Raw genomic sequence first — 15284 nt, forward strand, 5'->3', positions numbered from 1 at the left:
CTACGTCTTGAACGTCTTGGGTGATTTCTAGAAAAAACATTTCCATAAAACACAGGCCTGCGTTGGACTTTTGATCCAGGGAGTGTAACATAAAACCATTTAAAATATATTACTAAGTGACACATTATAGGATGTTGAGCTGTGGAGCATAGGAGCATGATAACCTATAGTCCTAGATACATCATACTATGGCACATTTCAAGCTTTTACTTCGAAGGCCAAATTCCCGTTTACTTCCCGTCTCCTCCGCCCTGCCTGTGTGTGACTTGACGCAGCTCGTCTAGCTGCTGCTGGCTGCTGCAGGCGTGCTATTTGCGGCAGCGGAGAGAGACCTCTGCGAAATGCCTTTTGTATTCCCGGGTGCTTTTTTTGGTTTTAATTTAGTGTTTCTTAAGGGTGATATCCCAGTGTTTGTAGCTATGCTGTGCGGTGGATTCAGCGGGCTGTCCTAGCTGCCTGAGCCGCTCCAGCAGCGGAGGGTCCGGTGCAGCACAGCCGGGGATGAGGCCTACTTGTTAAAGCTCCCCCACCAACCCCTCCATCGCGATGGCTGATGATCAACAACAACCTGGTCTGAAGCCTGCCTCGGGATTAGGCTCTCTTCCAGCGCTAGTGCCAGGACTCCAGGGGCCCGAGGCTAACGCGTTACAGTTCAAAATAAAGAATTCCATTTGGTAAGGATGCATTTTATCCTCCTGCAACCACACTGTCCTTTTTTCGCTAGCATTAGCCTCATAATTAGCGTATCTAGCTGTGGAGAGGCAGGGAGTCTGTGCTGCACAAAGCGGCTGCAAATAACACCAGTGCTCTCGTGCTAACCCAGGGTATTTAACGGGAAATACGAGAACAGCGAGGGATGATGCACATATGCAAACTGTTTATGCATTAATAACATGTTAAAATATGGGTATTTGCAGCAGTAGTAGCTGTAATCATTAGCATTGAGCCATAGGAGGCCATGTGATGGATGAAACCAAGCCCACCGCTGGTGCTGATGCTCAGGATGACAGGTGTCAAACCAGAGGCAGACCCACACTCATTTATTGCTGATAATAACAACACAACACACTGCTGGTAATACTGCAGTTTTTACACGTTGAGGTTCTGGAGTGGTTGGATTTATTTACACCTCCTTTTTTTCTGTTTGATTTTCCATCATCCTGCAGTAAATTGTGATTTAAATCAACTCAATTAACTTGACATTTTATTATCTATATCTACTCAGATCTTATAACGTTTTGTTCTGTGGCTTTGGGAAGAGTGTAAACCTCACATTTGCCTACTTTATACATGTAATTTAAAATGAATTGCATGTTATTACGAATTAAGACACAATGTACTTAACTGGATCCTTTAATATAGATGATTTAAAAGGAAAGATGTGGCAATTTAAAAAACAAAGTGCTGTTATAGCCTCTACCTTTTTCATCTTCTTACTAATTTACCCATTATGACAAAGTGATAACATGCCTTTTAGATTGTTTTTGGTTTTTTCAAAAGTAATTTTAACATTTCTAAAAATGAAATTGCTCTTTCAGATAAAGTATTTGCTACACCTGTTTTGATTATTGTTGAGATATCGAGGGATGCGTCTGAAATGCCTTTTCCCCTATTCTAAACTCCTATAACGATATGGTGCAGTATTGCTGTCCAGTTCCAAAAACATTTTATTTAGTCCAAATTTGAATTTAATATACATGGAATATGCTTAATGGTGGCCTTAAATCACAGAAGTTCCTTTTTTGACAGAAGTCCCATTTAATAAAGCTTCATAATGAAAACAATGACGGCTGAGTTGAATTTAGCTGCTGCATTTTCAGGGTCCTGGTATCGTGCATGCTGGCTCGCTGTCACACTGTCACAGCTTACTACGATTCCTTAATAAAGCACCTGGGCTTTTACTATCATAGTGAGTCCTAATGTGTAATGTTATGTAGACAACAAAAGTAGTGTCCAAAAGCAATTGGGTGCATTTAAAGATGCATAAATTACAATTGTGTGACACTACAACTGCCAACAAATTATGACAATTTAAAAAAAATCTCACTCTATAATAAAGTAAAGGGGTATCCATTGGTAGTTGTGGATGAGTATACAACCTATAACTTCATTGCTTTTTTCCTTTGTCAAATTTCAAATGACTTGAAAAAAATGTTAAAACTGGCCAGCCAGCATCACTGGCTAACATCACTAATTATAATAAAGCAGAGGGATATTAACAGCATGATGGTGTGGCGGTGCTTCTTTGCAAAATAAACTTGTCAAAAGGAAGAAAGAAAGCAGACAAATACAAAAAGGATCTTGACGTAAACCTTCTCCAGAGTGCACACAAACACAGAGAGGGTGCTGAGGTGAAGGTTTACAGTTCAACTCGACAGCAACCCAAAACAGTCAGCCAAGGTGGCTTTGGGAACGTTTCCAAATGTCCTTGAATGGCCCAGTTTAAGCCTAATAAACATCTGTGAAGAATCTTGCAGATGGCAGTTCCCACACTACCCAATGAGAAACCACCAGAAAGAAGAGTTGAGACTGGAGTTTTTGCCAAAGTTGATTCTTTTAAGAGTCTTAATTATCATACAAATTTGAGATTTATAATTTGTATAAATATGTACGACACTGTTTTGATGTGCCATATATATTTCTCTTTATTTCAATTTCTTTACGGCATGGTGATGCAGCAGATTTTACAGCACGTCAAGTTGTATATTATAGTTAAGCGTATTTATTTGTATTAAAAGAAAAACAGTGTTGGATGGAAAATTATAAAAACTCTTTCTGTTTCGTATCAAATGTATTAGAATAAAAGGGATAGGAAAAAACTAAATGAAATGAAATGAGGAAATCTTGCATGTATAAATGTTTTTAAGTCCAGGTCATATTTATTCACATTTCTGTCTTTTGCTCTCTTCTTTTATTATAGCAAATCTGTACAATCAAAAGTGGACAGCATATTGGTGAGTATATATAACATGAATTATTTAACTGGCAAATTATAATTAATCACATTCATACATTAGAAATCCTTTAAAGGAAGTATTGTGTATTAAAAAAAACATGATTTTGTGTAATATTTGTTGATGTTTAGCCTTCAAAAAACATAATTTTGCACTACAGTCAAATAAAAAAAAGACTTTCCATTCGAAAAGTAAAGCCAAGCAATCAAATGGCACCATAAATTACAGTTATCCAGAAAAATGCTCGGCTGATAACGTCCAAAACATAAGGACAGACAATCAAAGCTTATTTAAAAAAACTAAACTAAATGCAAGCTTCGAATGTAGAAAACAAAAAAGCTTATTGTAATGATACCTGTGATATACACATAGTGCTTGCATCGTGTGGCCGTTGGGTGGCTCCGTAATCTGTGTCATGTGATTTTGTAAATGAACATCTCATTATGTAAACCGAACCTCTGAGGTAGCCTTGGTTACCTTTTTTATACGTTTCTGACGCCAGGTGTAAAGGTCAACTTAGAATATCCAAGAAAACCTTGAAGGGCATGGTGCCAAAAGACCCAACAGCTGAGAAGCACTAATTCACTCTATGCTTGTAGCAATGGGCTTTAGTAACTAGCGTTTTCATTCAGCGCTCATTGGCTGACGGCTCTCACCTCATTCATTCAAGTATTGGTTCCCATAGCAACAAAGAGGCAAATAGAAAAGGAAAGAGGTAAGATGAGTCCATTCTTAGAAACCAATTGAAAAGCAATTTTCAATTGGGGGGGGGATCAATAGTAGGAAGGTTGAGTGTAACTCTAACCTTTTTAGCGTTTAAAAATAGGCGCTAAATTCTGAGTCAAAAACATTTTTGAACAAGGACAATGCATAAATACATTTATCTTAAGAAGAGATGAGATGCTATATGGCAGATTATAGCTAAAAGCTATTTTCCATCAAACATTCAACAACATTTCTTAGTGTCCATCACACAAACAACTATAATAACTAAAACACATCCAATCACAGATGTATTACATATAATTACTAACACATTTAATACAACTATAATGTTACAATTAATTCAAACCAACATCTAACATCACCAGCTGTGAATAGGTTACAATTAGAAATCTTGGATTAAATTTAACTTTTTAAGTCTTTGGATCACCTTATTTCTCCATTCTCTATCCATATTGCATATTGCTATTCATGTAATCAGTTTGGGAAACCATTTTTACTTAGTTTTATATGAATAAGCATTTTCCTTCTGTGGTTATTTCATTATACAGCAAGATGTTGAGAAGTTTACAGACATCGAAAAACTCTACCTCTACCTGAAGTTGCCTTCTGGTCCCAGCAGTGGCAATGATAAAAGGTATGGCACACACACACACACACACACACACACACACACACACACACACACACACACACACACACACACACACACACACACACACACACACACACACACACACACACTTTACTTTTCTAGTTTTTCACTTCACTTTTTTGTGTCTCACATACATAAGGCTGCTTTGTTATGGTTCTCATTACATTATTGGCACTGTTGTCTCATTGCTTGTTACTATCTACTGGGTGGGGGAAATATGAATATTTTTCACATTTTTGGGGGGTTTCTGTAATTGGTGAGCTTTTTTTGTACGAAATTATCATTCATTTTTCGGCTGTATGATTGATTATCATGTTGAAGCAATCCACTGATTTCTGTAGACTTTTGCTATACCTAGCTTTCTGTGTTTCATTTGTTTCCCCATATCTATTCATCACCCCAACCCCCAAATTCTGCCCATTTGGACTGAGAATGAGAGGGGGTCCTCCACTCCTGGATTATGGTACTAAAGTTTCTGTATTAACAAGAGATGATGCGTACAAATGGAGGACATTGCCTCACTAGATTTATTTTTTCTTTCTGTAACAATTTCAGTGATCAGAGTTCCATGTCGTCAAGCCGTACTCAACAGATGTATGCATTCAACTGGATACGGAATCACCTAGAAGAGCACCCGGAGACTTCCCTCCCTAAGCAAGAGGTGTACGATGAATACAAGTGAGTGTCTGGGAAACGAAAAAAGAACTAATATCAATATGTATTTCACCTTTAATTTTATGGAGGATGCTCTTTTCTTGCAGGAGCTATTGTGACAATCTCGGCTACAACCCACTGAGTGCAGCAGACTTTGGAAAGATCATGAAGAATGTCTTTCCTAACATGAAGGCACGCCGACTGGGCATGAGGGGCAAATCCAAATATCCTTTAATTTAGATGAACCGGTTAACAAAGTCTTCCTATGTCCACCTTTGTTTTTGTCTTTGCATCACTTTATTCTGCCTTCATAGTCTTCAAATTGTGAGCAACTAAGTTGATGCTGTTTGTTTGTTATAGGCATGTAGTGGCGGCAAGATTTGAACTGGAGAATGTATTTCCGTTTTAACTTTTAAATAAGAAAAATTAAGGTTATAAGCTTTCCATCAGCTGAATTAATGGCACATATCGTCCACATACATTTTAAAATTCTAGATTTAGATAAACTCTTTGCCCATTTACAATTGTGTTTGTGGCATTGATAGGTAAATAAAGGCTATTGCGTGAGGGCTATAGAGGTCCTCTTGCTCAGACCTGGAAGATTTGAGCAATATAGACTAGACGCAAAATCTAATTTGTCCGGACCCAACGTAAAACCAGCCTATAATTTACATTTCTTTATCATTTTATGATGTTTCACCTTAACTCCTTCTCACATACTGTTATAGCGGGTTAAGGAAGAAAGCTTTTGTTCACATGCCCTCCTTACCCAACCTGGATCTGCAGACATCTGGTGATGGGGTAAGTAACACAAAAAACCTACAGTAAAATCTAGTTTGACTTGTAAAAAGGCCCGATTGTCATCCACCTGCTGCTCTCTCCCTTAGTGTGAGCTGATGGAGCCTTCGGGACAGTCCCCGAGCGCTGAGGATGAAATGAGATCTGCAGCCTGCGGACTGGTGTGCGAGTGGGCCCAAAAGGTCCTGAGTCGTCAGTTTGACCACGTTGAGGACCTGGCCCGCTTCCTGCTCAATAGCCACTACATTGGTACTAAGTCCATGGCTGCACTCACTGTTATGACCGGAACTCCCACAGGTAAAATGCCCTCTGATCTGCTGGTGGTGGGACTGTGTGTGGTTTGTGTGCCCTGTACAGCATTTGTTGTTTACATTTTCATTTATGTGCCTTATATTTATCATTATTGGACATCATGGTTTACGGCGCCTGGATTTTCACTTATTTCTGTGCAAGGTGTTGAATTAATTGTTGAATTCGAGAAAACGTTTTGTCAAACTGACTACATTGTGGCCAAAGCACTCACAACAGTCAGATCTTGGCTTTAATGCAATCAAGCACAAACCAAAAGTAGCTTAAAATCCAAAAAGACAATTCTCTCACACTTCCTCAAAAGGAGCGGAATCGAAAATTATGTATTTTGTGAATACTTACGAATCTCTCGTATTAGGTTCTTGTCAATATGTAAGGAAGATTTTCTATGATGAAAGGGGTTCTAGTTTTCAAACATTAGTACTTTAGTTGCTTATATTGTATTTGGCACTGCAAATCTTATGTGTTTTGCTCTGAATGACAGTGTAATTTTCTACTCTTGACAGGAATGAAGACGCCAACTCCATCCTCTGCGTTTGTGCCGACAGCTGAGACGAACTCTTTCCAGCCCCAGGTGAAGACCCTGCCCTCTCCCTCTATTGATGCAAAGCAGCAACTGCAGCGCAAAATCCAGAAGAAGCAGCAGGAGCAAAAGCTCCACTCACCTCTGCCCAGCGAGGCCCAGATGAAGAGGACGGAGGCCAGCACCCCCGGCCCCATAATGTCTTGTGGCAGCCCCGCTCTGCTGTCTCCTCAGCCCACCATCGGCATCGTGGTGGCAGCTGTCCCCAGCCCAGTCACGGTATGCAGCTTACATTTCTTTCTCTATTTATGATCAGACATGTTATTGACAAATGGTCCTAAATGTTACTCTGTATTCTCCCTTTCCTTCTCCCAGGTACAGAGAGGCAGGCAGTTGATGACCTCACCCAGCCCTATCGGGACAGCAGAGGGGAAAGTGTTGCCTGTAAACTTCCAAGTTGTCACTCAGTCTCTTAAACAGTCCCCCAAACATCCCCAGAACATCTCCGCTAGTCCTGTGGGTGACCGGATGGCACGACACGGCACACGGTACGCACAAATCCTCCCCAAGCCCTCTGCCACCAGTGCCATCACGCTGCGCTCCCCCCCCACTCTGCTCATCACCAACAGCCCCATGAAAACTGTGATGCCAACACCTCACGTCAGCTCGGTGAACGTGGTGAAGATGACGGCCATCGCTCTGGCTCCCAGCAGCAGCAGCAGCACAACAGGGCGTCCTGCCTCGGCGGGTGTGAATACAATCGCTGCTTTGGACGAGTCCATGCAGTTCCACGGTGCGTTCTCAACTGCCTCTCAGTCTAGTGCAATCAGACCCAATGCCGTAGTCGCCACCGCAATCCTCTCCACTGACACCAAAGTGACGTACGCAGCTGGAAATGACAATAACCACGGCCATGGCACAGAGAAAATGGCTTCTGTGGAGAGAATGGCTAAGTTCAGGGCCGCCAGTGAGCCCAGCTTCCTGATTAAGTGTTCTCCGGGACCAGACAGAGGAGCAAGGGGAAAAAGTGACCACATGTCCACTTTCATCTCTGTATCTGCAGCTGGGACTCGGGACAGCAATAACAGTAACTGCCATGACAGTACTTTGTACCTGACTGTTGATAATCAGAACTCCATTGGCTCCTCCGCTGTTACCCCCATGACAAAGGACCCCTGCCTAGATGCTAAGAGCCCCAGGAAGCGCACAGGCGGGGAGTCCCATGTGATTCCTGTGAAGAGGGTGTTTATCTCCCAGCAGCCACTCGCTATAATTGACAATCCCAAACCTGCTTCATTGAAGAGGATCCCCAGACCGGGAACTCCTGCCAGACCAGAGAGTGCCCCCTGCAAAGTGACTGTGAAACACACCTCCATCGGGCCCACACAGATCCTCGCACTCTCTGACTCGCCCATCACACACACGCAGGGCTCCCAGACTGTTGTCAAACCCCAAGCTTTGGTGTTGAAACGCGAAGAGCGTTCTCTCAGCGCCGACACCAGCACGTCGGATCAGGCTTTGCTACGGCAGATCACTGGGGGCCCTCACGCTTTAGCAGCCAACTCAGGAGCACACGAAGCCTCTGTGATGAGCCACTTAAAGAGCACAATATGGGAGGAGGGACAGCTTGACGAGCTCCGGAAGCAGGCATTTGCGCAGCAGATCCCAGCAGAACACAAACAAGCCCCCACTGACCAACTTTCCCTAATAGCTCAGCCCTCCGAAGCCTCAAGTCAACTCACCCTCACGCAGGAGATGGTCGACTTTGCAGGTTCTCAGCCCAACATGGACTACTTCCCGTTCAATGACGATGACATGACCCAGGACAGCATCGTGGAGGAGCTGGTCCAGATGGAGGAGCAGATGAAGCTGAAGGGTCTGTTTAACAGCTGCGTTGACGTGTCTTTACAAAGCCAGTCGACTAGCAGTCAAGGCTCCATGCTTAATGCTCACCAGGCTGGCTCCACCTTCTTCCACTCGGTCCACAGCAGCACCACTCCGGTCCAAACTCCCACCCCAACACCGACCCCAACTCCCACCCCCACCTCGGAAATGACGCTTGGGCACAGCATGACGAGAGAGAGCCCCTGCTCCCGCATGGCTCCCATCACCCCGGTGGATGGAGCCATGGGTCGCCACACCCCCATCAGCACACCGCTTTCCAACTGCAGCAGCAGCGTCCCCCCGAGCCCAGTGGAGTGCAGGAACCCTTTTGCATTCACGCCTATTAACTCAAGTATCACAGGTTACCACGACGCCAGTATTGTCTCCAGCAGCCCTGTAAAGCCCATGCAGAGGCCGATGGCTACTCACCCTGACAAAGCCAAACTGGAATGGATCAACAACCGCTATAACAGCAACTCCACAGGTCCTTTGCCCAACCATAGCATTGGCATTCTGCCCAGCTACCAAGACCTTGTAGATGACCAGTTTCGTAAGCCGCATGCCTTTGCAATTCCCGGTCAGTCATTTCAGGCTCAGACGAGACAGGATGCTTCTCACTTTGGCCGTTTGACTCCTATTTCCCCGGTACAGCAGCAGCAGCAGCAGCAGCAGCAGCAGCAGCAGCAGCAGCAGCTAACAGGTGTCACTACTCCAACCAAACAGGAGAGTTTTGCTGTGCCTGCACCGTTAGACAACAAAGCATCAACCTCATCCGCGTCTAGTACTTTCCGTTGCCGCAGTGTCAGCCCTGCAGTGCTCCAGAGAAACTCTAGTGGCAACACGGGCCCTCAGACCTGCATCATAAATACAACTACAACCACCCGAACCGTGGTGTCACCCTTTAACTCCCCCATCACCGCCGAGGTGCTCAACATACTGTCCAACAGCCAGACGGTCAGCTCTGTCCACAGCATGGTCCAGCGTAGCCGATCTGTGCCCCTGAACATCATGATGCAGAGTGAGATGATGCCTGTTCAGGGGCAGAGTAACACCGCCAAAATCACCAATGTTCTCCTCAGCAAGATGGAGGCTGATGGGGACGATTCAGTCCGTGGCCTGGGTATAAACAACCTCCCCTCTAACTACACGGCCCGTATGAACCTCACACAGATCCTGGAGACCACCCCTAGCTTCTCTGGAGGAACGGCTCACCAGAATCAACTGCCTGTTAGCTCCAGCCCTGCTGCCTTTGAGATGCAGCAGCATGGCTACCTCAACAGCGGCAGTGGGGAACAGGTGAGTTTCTCCACTGGGGACAGCCAAGCACAAGCGGGTCCTGGTGAGCAAGACCACCAGCAGCAGCAGCAGCAGCAGCTCCAGGAGAATCCCGTGCAGACACAATCACAGCTCCTCCTCCAGAGCACACAGCAGCAGGAGGTGGAGGACGAGCAACAGCAGCTGGATTTCAACAACACTGTCAAGGACTTGTTGGGGCACGATGGCCTCAACCCCAGTTCCCAGTTGGTGGGTCAGGTAGCCTCCGAGCTCAACGCTGTGGCGTCTGACTTCTCAAATGACATGAGACTGACCTCAGATCTGTCCAGTAGCATCACTGACCTTAACACGTTGGACACCAACCTGCTGTTTGATCCCAATCAACAGCAGGAACAATATGAAGACTCAACACTGGAAGAACTGAAGAACGACCCGCTTTTTCAGCAGATATGCAGTGATACTGTGAACTCTGGTTTTGACTGGCTAGAAAGCAAAGACCAGCCAACTACAGTAGAGATGCTGGGCTAACGTTATCTTTTAATCTGTATTATTTCTGTTTTCTGTTGTCTGTTTGGTGCGTATGTATTTTATCTGTTTTCAAACTATAGTTTGTTGGGATTTGTCTGGACTTTGCCATCCGTTCTGTTCAAAGTGCCAGGCTTACCAGAAAATCTCTCCTACTGACCTTTGGTTTCTTCTCTCCTTTTTCATTTGTCACCCTGAGTTTCAGTACTCAGTACTTTTCTCTCTCTCTCTCATCTGAAATTAGAAATCTAAGCATTTCAAGTAAGAAGTGTGAGTACTTGGTGGCAGCATGCTCTTACAAATGGTATGGATATTAAGAGAAACATAATCTTCCATGTTATAACCAATCAATAATGCAATATTTATATTTAACGGACACTTAATGAAAGAAAGAGATGGGTATGAAATTTGGCACAAAAGACCAAAAAACCTATGCTGTTGTATACTATTTTCAGTGTGTGCAGTTCAAGTTCAACCAAATGGAGACAATATCGGGATTGAAGTATATGCACATAATAGTTGTAGTACATTTGCCTGCCATATCGGAATATAAAAAAAGGGTAGCATCTCATGCTGCCAGGTGCTGAATTTATGACATATTCTTTATACTTTATCATATACCAAATCATTGGAAAACTGATTCACATCTGAGCATTGTCCGAGCGTGACATTTTCTTAAAGCCTATACTTCTTGTACTGTTTAATATCTTATAAAGGGAGTAGATGAATCAGTAGGGAGAAGATGGGAATTCAGGCCACTTTGTGGACAATACATCGAAAGGAATCAACAACTGGCTGCCTTAAATCCCAAAGTCCAAGGCCTTATGCCATCTGTAGAGAGACTGTAAATAGTATAATGTTAAGAACATTCTGAACCATCCAGAGCTTCATCATATCAAGGCAGCTGTACTATTTCTTATTGTTTTTGTTTTTGCAGTGTTACAATATAGATGCGTATTGTATAGGCTAACGACTACACTGTGTGTGCCCTTATTATTAATGGATTTAGAGAAATTTGATACGTTGTCCATCAACCATGGCAGGCACACTTTCAGTCATGAGATTTTTTTTGGCATGCTATACTCCCAGCTTGGATAAGAATATCAATGGTATGGAGAAGGCTTAGTTACGTAGAAAGCTAGAGGCTGACATTTATGTCTTGATGTCATCTTGGGATCAAGAGGAAATGAAATTATGTTTGTGGAGAATCCAGCCTTATTTCCATACCAAAGATGATCCATTTGAATAACATGAGATTATGACACATCGAGACAGTCCTAGGAAACATTACCAACAATGAGAAACGGGGCGCCTCGGAGATATAAAAGAGTTTTATTGCATTTGAGGAAAAGGGTTAAGTTGCGTAAATCTTATGTACAGTATGTAAATTTGTGAAATGGTCGCTGTCCTATGTTTTATAGGTAACCATGGACCTGAAAGCATGTTGAAACCATCACTGCTAGCCAGGTAGGCTCTGTGATACAGTAGGATGCTTGCTTGAGTTTTTGGCTATTGTCAATGTTGTATAAGTCATGTTTAAGCTCCATCTGTAAATAGAATAGATACATAGAGATTTGATGTATCAAGACACTATATTATGGCCCTTATTCTAGCCAAGTATGTGCCATTCAAAAGAAAAAAAAGCTTAACAGATCTATAGTCGGCAAGATACTGTATGTTGTGTGTTACATTTCTGGCTCAATGTGTCGTAAAGTAATGCTGTCTGGTCTCGCTTGCTGATTTTCTTTTACTTTTTTTCTATTCAAAGATAATAGGTCTCTGCAGTTGCAGAAGTGATGTGTGCTTTGAGCAGGATTAATAGCATGGTATATTGAGAAAAAAAGTTGTGATACTGTTAGCTGGTTGCAAACATCTCTGTGACAGACATTGTGCTCAAAGCCTTTCAGCAGACACTGGAGAAAAAAAACGATTACTCATGTTTCAACAAACTTTGGAGGTTCACATTATTGCACTAAATTTTTATGACACGGCTTTGCCACATCTTTATGGACAAATGTAATGATGGGTGCCCACAAAAAAGAAAAAAATATTTTTTATGACGAGATGAGTAGGGAAATTAACTGTCGGAAAATGACTAATTGTCTTGTAGCAAAATGTGCATTAATCTCAGTGAGATACACATTTCTTACTCATTCTCATACATGAGAATAAAAAGCATTGAGGGAAAAAAAATGTTAAACAACCTTTTAAAACCTACATGCGCATTATGTTGATAAATGATTGTACGCACGCATGTGTGATGACTTCTGTTGTACTTTGTATTCTTGGTAACCACTGTCTTCTGTGATTTGGGCAGGTTCTGTTAACCAGACTGGCAGTGCTAGTTTCATGAGTTACATAATTTTGTTGTGTGCTGTTTACTCAGTTAATGTTGTTCTACATGTTATGTTGATGACTGTTTTCTGTTGATTTGACATATTCCTATTTTGCTAAATGCATTTGTGAAGAAACTTTTAATTCTTTCTTTAACAATAAGGCACTGATAATTGAATTTTAAAGAAGGAAATGCACCTCTTAATGAGCACAGGAGCTCCATCAAGCAGTGACTCTGATTCTTTACCTTTGACTGACCCAGAACCAACTCTGTTTGACTATCTTGTCCATTTCTACCGGTAGAAAAAAAAACCCTCCTCTGTGGTGTTGTCTGGTGTACTGCTTAATGTACAGTAGCTTGTTAATATTGCAAACGCGTTGTTTCTTTTTTCAATGGAAAGTACTCACTGGTGAGATTTTTAAAGTGGTTTTAAAAGCCAATAAACTTTTTTAAAGAATCTTCTTTGTGTTCATGTGCTCATGATTTTGTATTTTATTCCATTAAATAAAACTATGCTTCAAAGCATGAAGTAACTTCACAGGACTTAGTAGTTGTGGTATTTAAAGAATATGAATTATAAATATTTCAATTGGCTTATTTATTAGCTAAACAATTCTATATGAAATATCATTGCCGGTAATGCTTTTGAAAGATTTTATATTTAAGAAAGATGCTTAGTATCTGTCTCCAACACAAACATTGCAGGATAAAAACTAAGTTTTGATTGATCTGACCCCAGCTTGTGACATTATGGTATTGATTTTTGTCAAACTAATACTGATGTTTATTTGTTCTTGGGTGAACCCCACACACTTATAATATTTTAGTAGTCGAGTGTCCAAACCTTTTCATCCCCCCCCGAGATGAAGTCAGAGGTCATCTGCTCTTCTGATGACCTCTGGGGTCACTGGGGGGTGGCCGCTTCACGCTGCAGCCAATCAGAGGCCAGTTCGTTGGTCCTCTGCGCCGCTTTCCCAGGGCCTCATGATATTCATAACATGTTAATGACCTTAACCCTATTGATCATGGCCAAACAGCCTAACCTTAAACCATGTGAAGGCCAGCGGTAACCTACACAACACAACATCTGTGACTCAACAGATTTAGCAATACTGGATAATGCTTCCTGTTTGTATACAACCTATCAATAACCATAGAATGCACAGATATAGATAAAGTGTGGCAGCAATACAGATAACTCATGTTTTGTTTATGTTATCCACCTACATTTTTTAAAATTCTCTTCACTTCTAAAATCGTCAGTGTGAGGAAGACATATTTTTTGCCTCCAAATAAACTAAATATATGCTTTTTACATGAGTGCCAACGAATGCATGTCAATAAATTGAACTAGTTAAAAATCATACAAAACTAATAAACTACAACATAAGTGATGTCCCAATAAAGAAAGGGGTATTTAAATATATAATAATAGATGCACTACTTTCTCTCGGGTATAGAATCTTTAATTAAATAATTTGAAATCTAAACTATTAAGTCAACACATTAAAGGATGATATTAACCTGACCCTAGGTTTTGAGATTTGAATTAAAATTATAAGGCTTTGGATGATTAAATCAATAGTTAGCTCTAATCAATACATAATTACACTCCACTCTCCTCATTTGATTGGATATTAAAGTTTGGGGGTGCATGTTTATGACAGTCATCCATACAAATACTTAATCAACAATTCACAGATGTTGTTGAAAACACGAGTTATATAATATATTTTGGAAAGTACAACACACTTCCTGTTCTAAATGTGACGACTGCATTTACCTGTACCAATGAATGGGTGTTTCGCTGATACAGCATGGGTGATCCCACAGCTGGAGCCCATTGTATTGCTATTGAATGAGGGCTGGGAGACGGAAGGGTCATTGTCAAAAGGCACGGTCGCTGGATCAATAACTGAATTCATTAGGCAGCTGACATGCAGCCATCAATATCTCCTTATAATTACCAGGTTTTGTGTTAGAAGCAGATGCCGTCCAGGGTGACCTTATAACCAGTGGCCCTTGGTAACTGATATTTATGTTGTTCATCTTAGTTTATTGTCTTAAATATCTGATGCACAAAAAAGAAGATCTCACAATGCTAGGTTGCTACATGGGAAATCAGTAGGTTGATGTCTGATCAATCTGTCGTCTGAAAAATATTGTTTAAAGATGTATCATGACCTGATACAAGCTTGACATCCAGTTAATGTGCATTTTGGCTTTATATAGATTGATTGAAAGAACTAAAAACCACTCCACTTGTTGGACTTGAATCAAGTATAAAGTCACAAATCCATTACTAGCCCAATATCTAAAATTTGTGTCAGAACAATATTTACAAACTACATGATGTACAGTACATTCTTCATTGTCCTTAGACCCTTCATCTGAATTTGGACACCCCTAAAAATCCTTTTAACATTGATAAAAGGAGTACCACAAGAACAGAAGAGCAACAGAGTAAAGGGCTAGTTCTGTCAGGACAGACTTGCAATTAATGTATTGTATACAAAGTAGACAAAAAAGCATTGGAGAAATAACAACACAAAGGAAACCGAATGACCATTGTTGTAAAATAATGTGACCTTAATAATCTATGCACCCATTATTATTATTTCATTAGGAAGATAGATACACACTGTTAGC

General features: G+C 41.6%; 1 protein-coding gene across 1 annotated transcript; it reads left to right on the forward strand.

Annotated features, from left to right (window-relative positions):
* The first annotated feature begins 291 nt into the window (after positions 1-291).
* rfx7b (regulatory factor X7b) lies at positions 292-13092 on the forward strand. Its single transcript, XM_010788061.1, has 10 exons — positions 292-674; positions 2921-2954; positions 4229-4314; positions 4757-4795; positions 4888-5010; positions 5094-5210; positions 5703-5787; positions 5874-6081; positions 6600-6895; positions 6992-13092. Exons 1-10 carry the CDS (start codon positions 547-549, stop codon positions 10301-10303), a joined length of 4428 nt encoding a protein of 1475 aa, XP_010786363.1. The 5' UTR covers positions 292-546; the 3' UTR covers positions 10304-13092.
* The last annotated feature ends 2192 nt before the right edge of the window (positions 13093-15284 follow it).

This window comes from Notothenia coriiceps, unplaced genomic scaffold, assembly GCF_000735185.1.
Source record: "Notothenia coriiceps isolate Sejong01 unplaced genomic scaffold, NC01 NC01_scaffold00031504, whole genome shotgun sequence".
Lineage (NCBI taxonomy): Eukaryota > Metazoa > Chordata > Actinopteri > Perciformes > Nototheniidae > Notothenia > Notothenia coriiceps.

Excerpts from the sequence above, each read along its gene's own strand:
- rfx7b (XM_010788061.1), top strand. The coding sequence starts at position 547 with ATGGCTGATGATCAACAACAACCTGGTCTGAAGCCTGCCTCGGGATTA. Across the intron at positions 2,955-4,228 it reads CAAAAGTGGACAGCATATTG|CAAGATGTTGAGAAGTTTAC; the intron begins GTGAGTATATAT and ends TTCATTATACAG. Across the intron at positions 5,211-5,702 it reads GGCATGAGGGGCAAATCCAA|ATACTGTTATAGCGGGTTAA; the intron begins ATATCCTTTAAT and ends ACTCCTTCTCAC.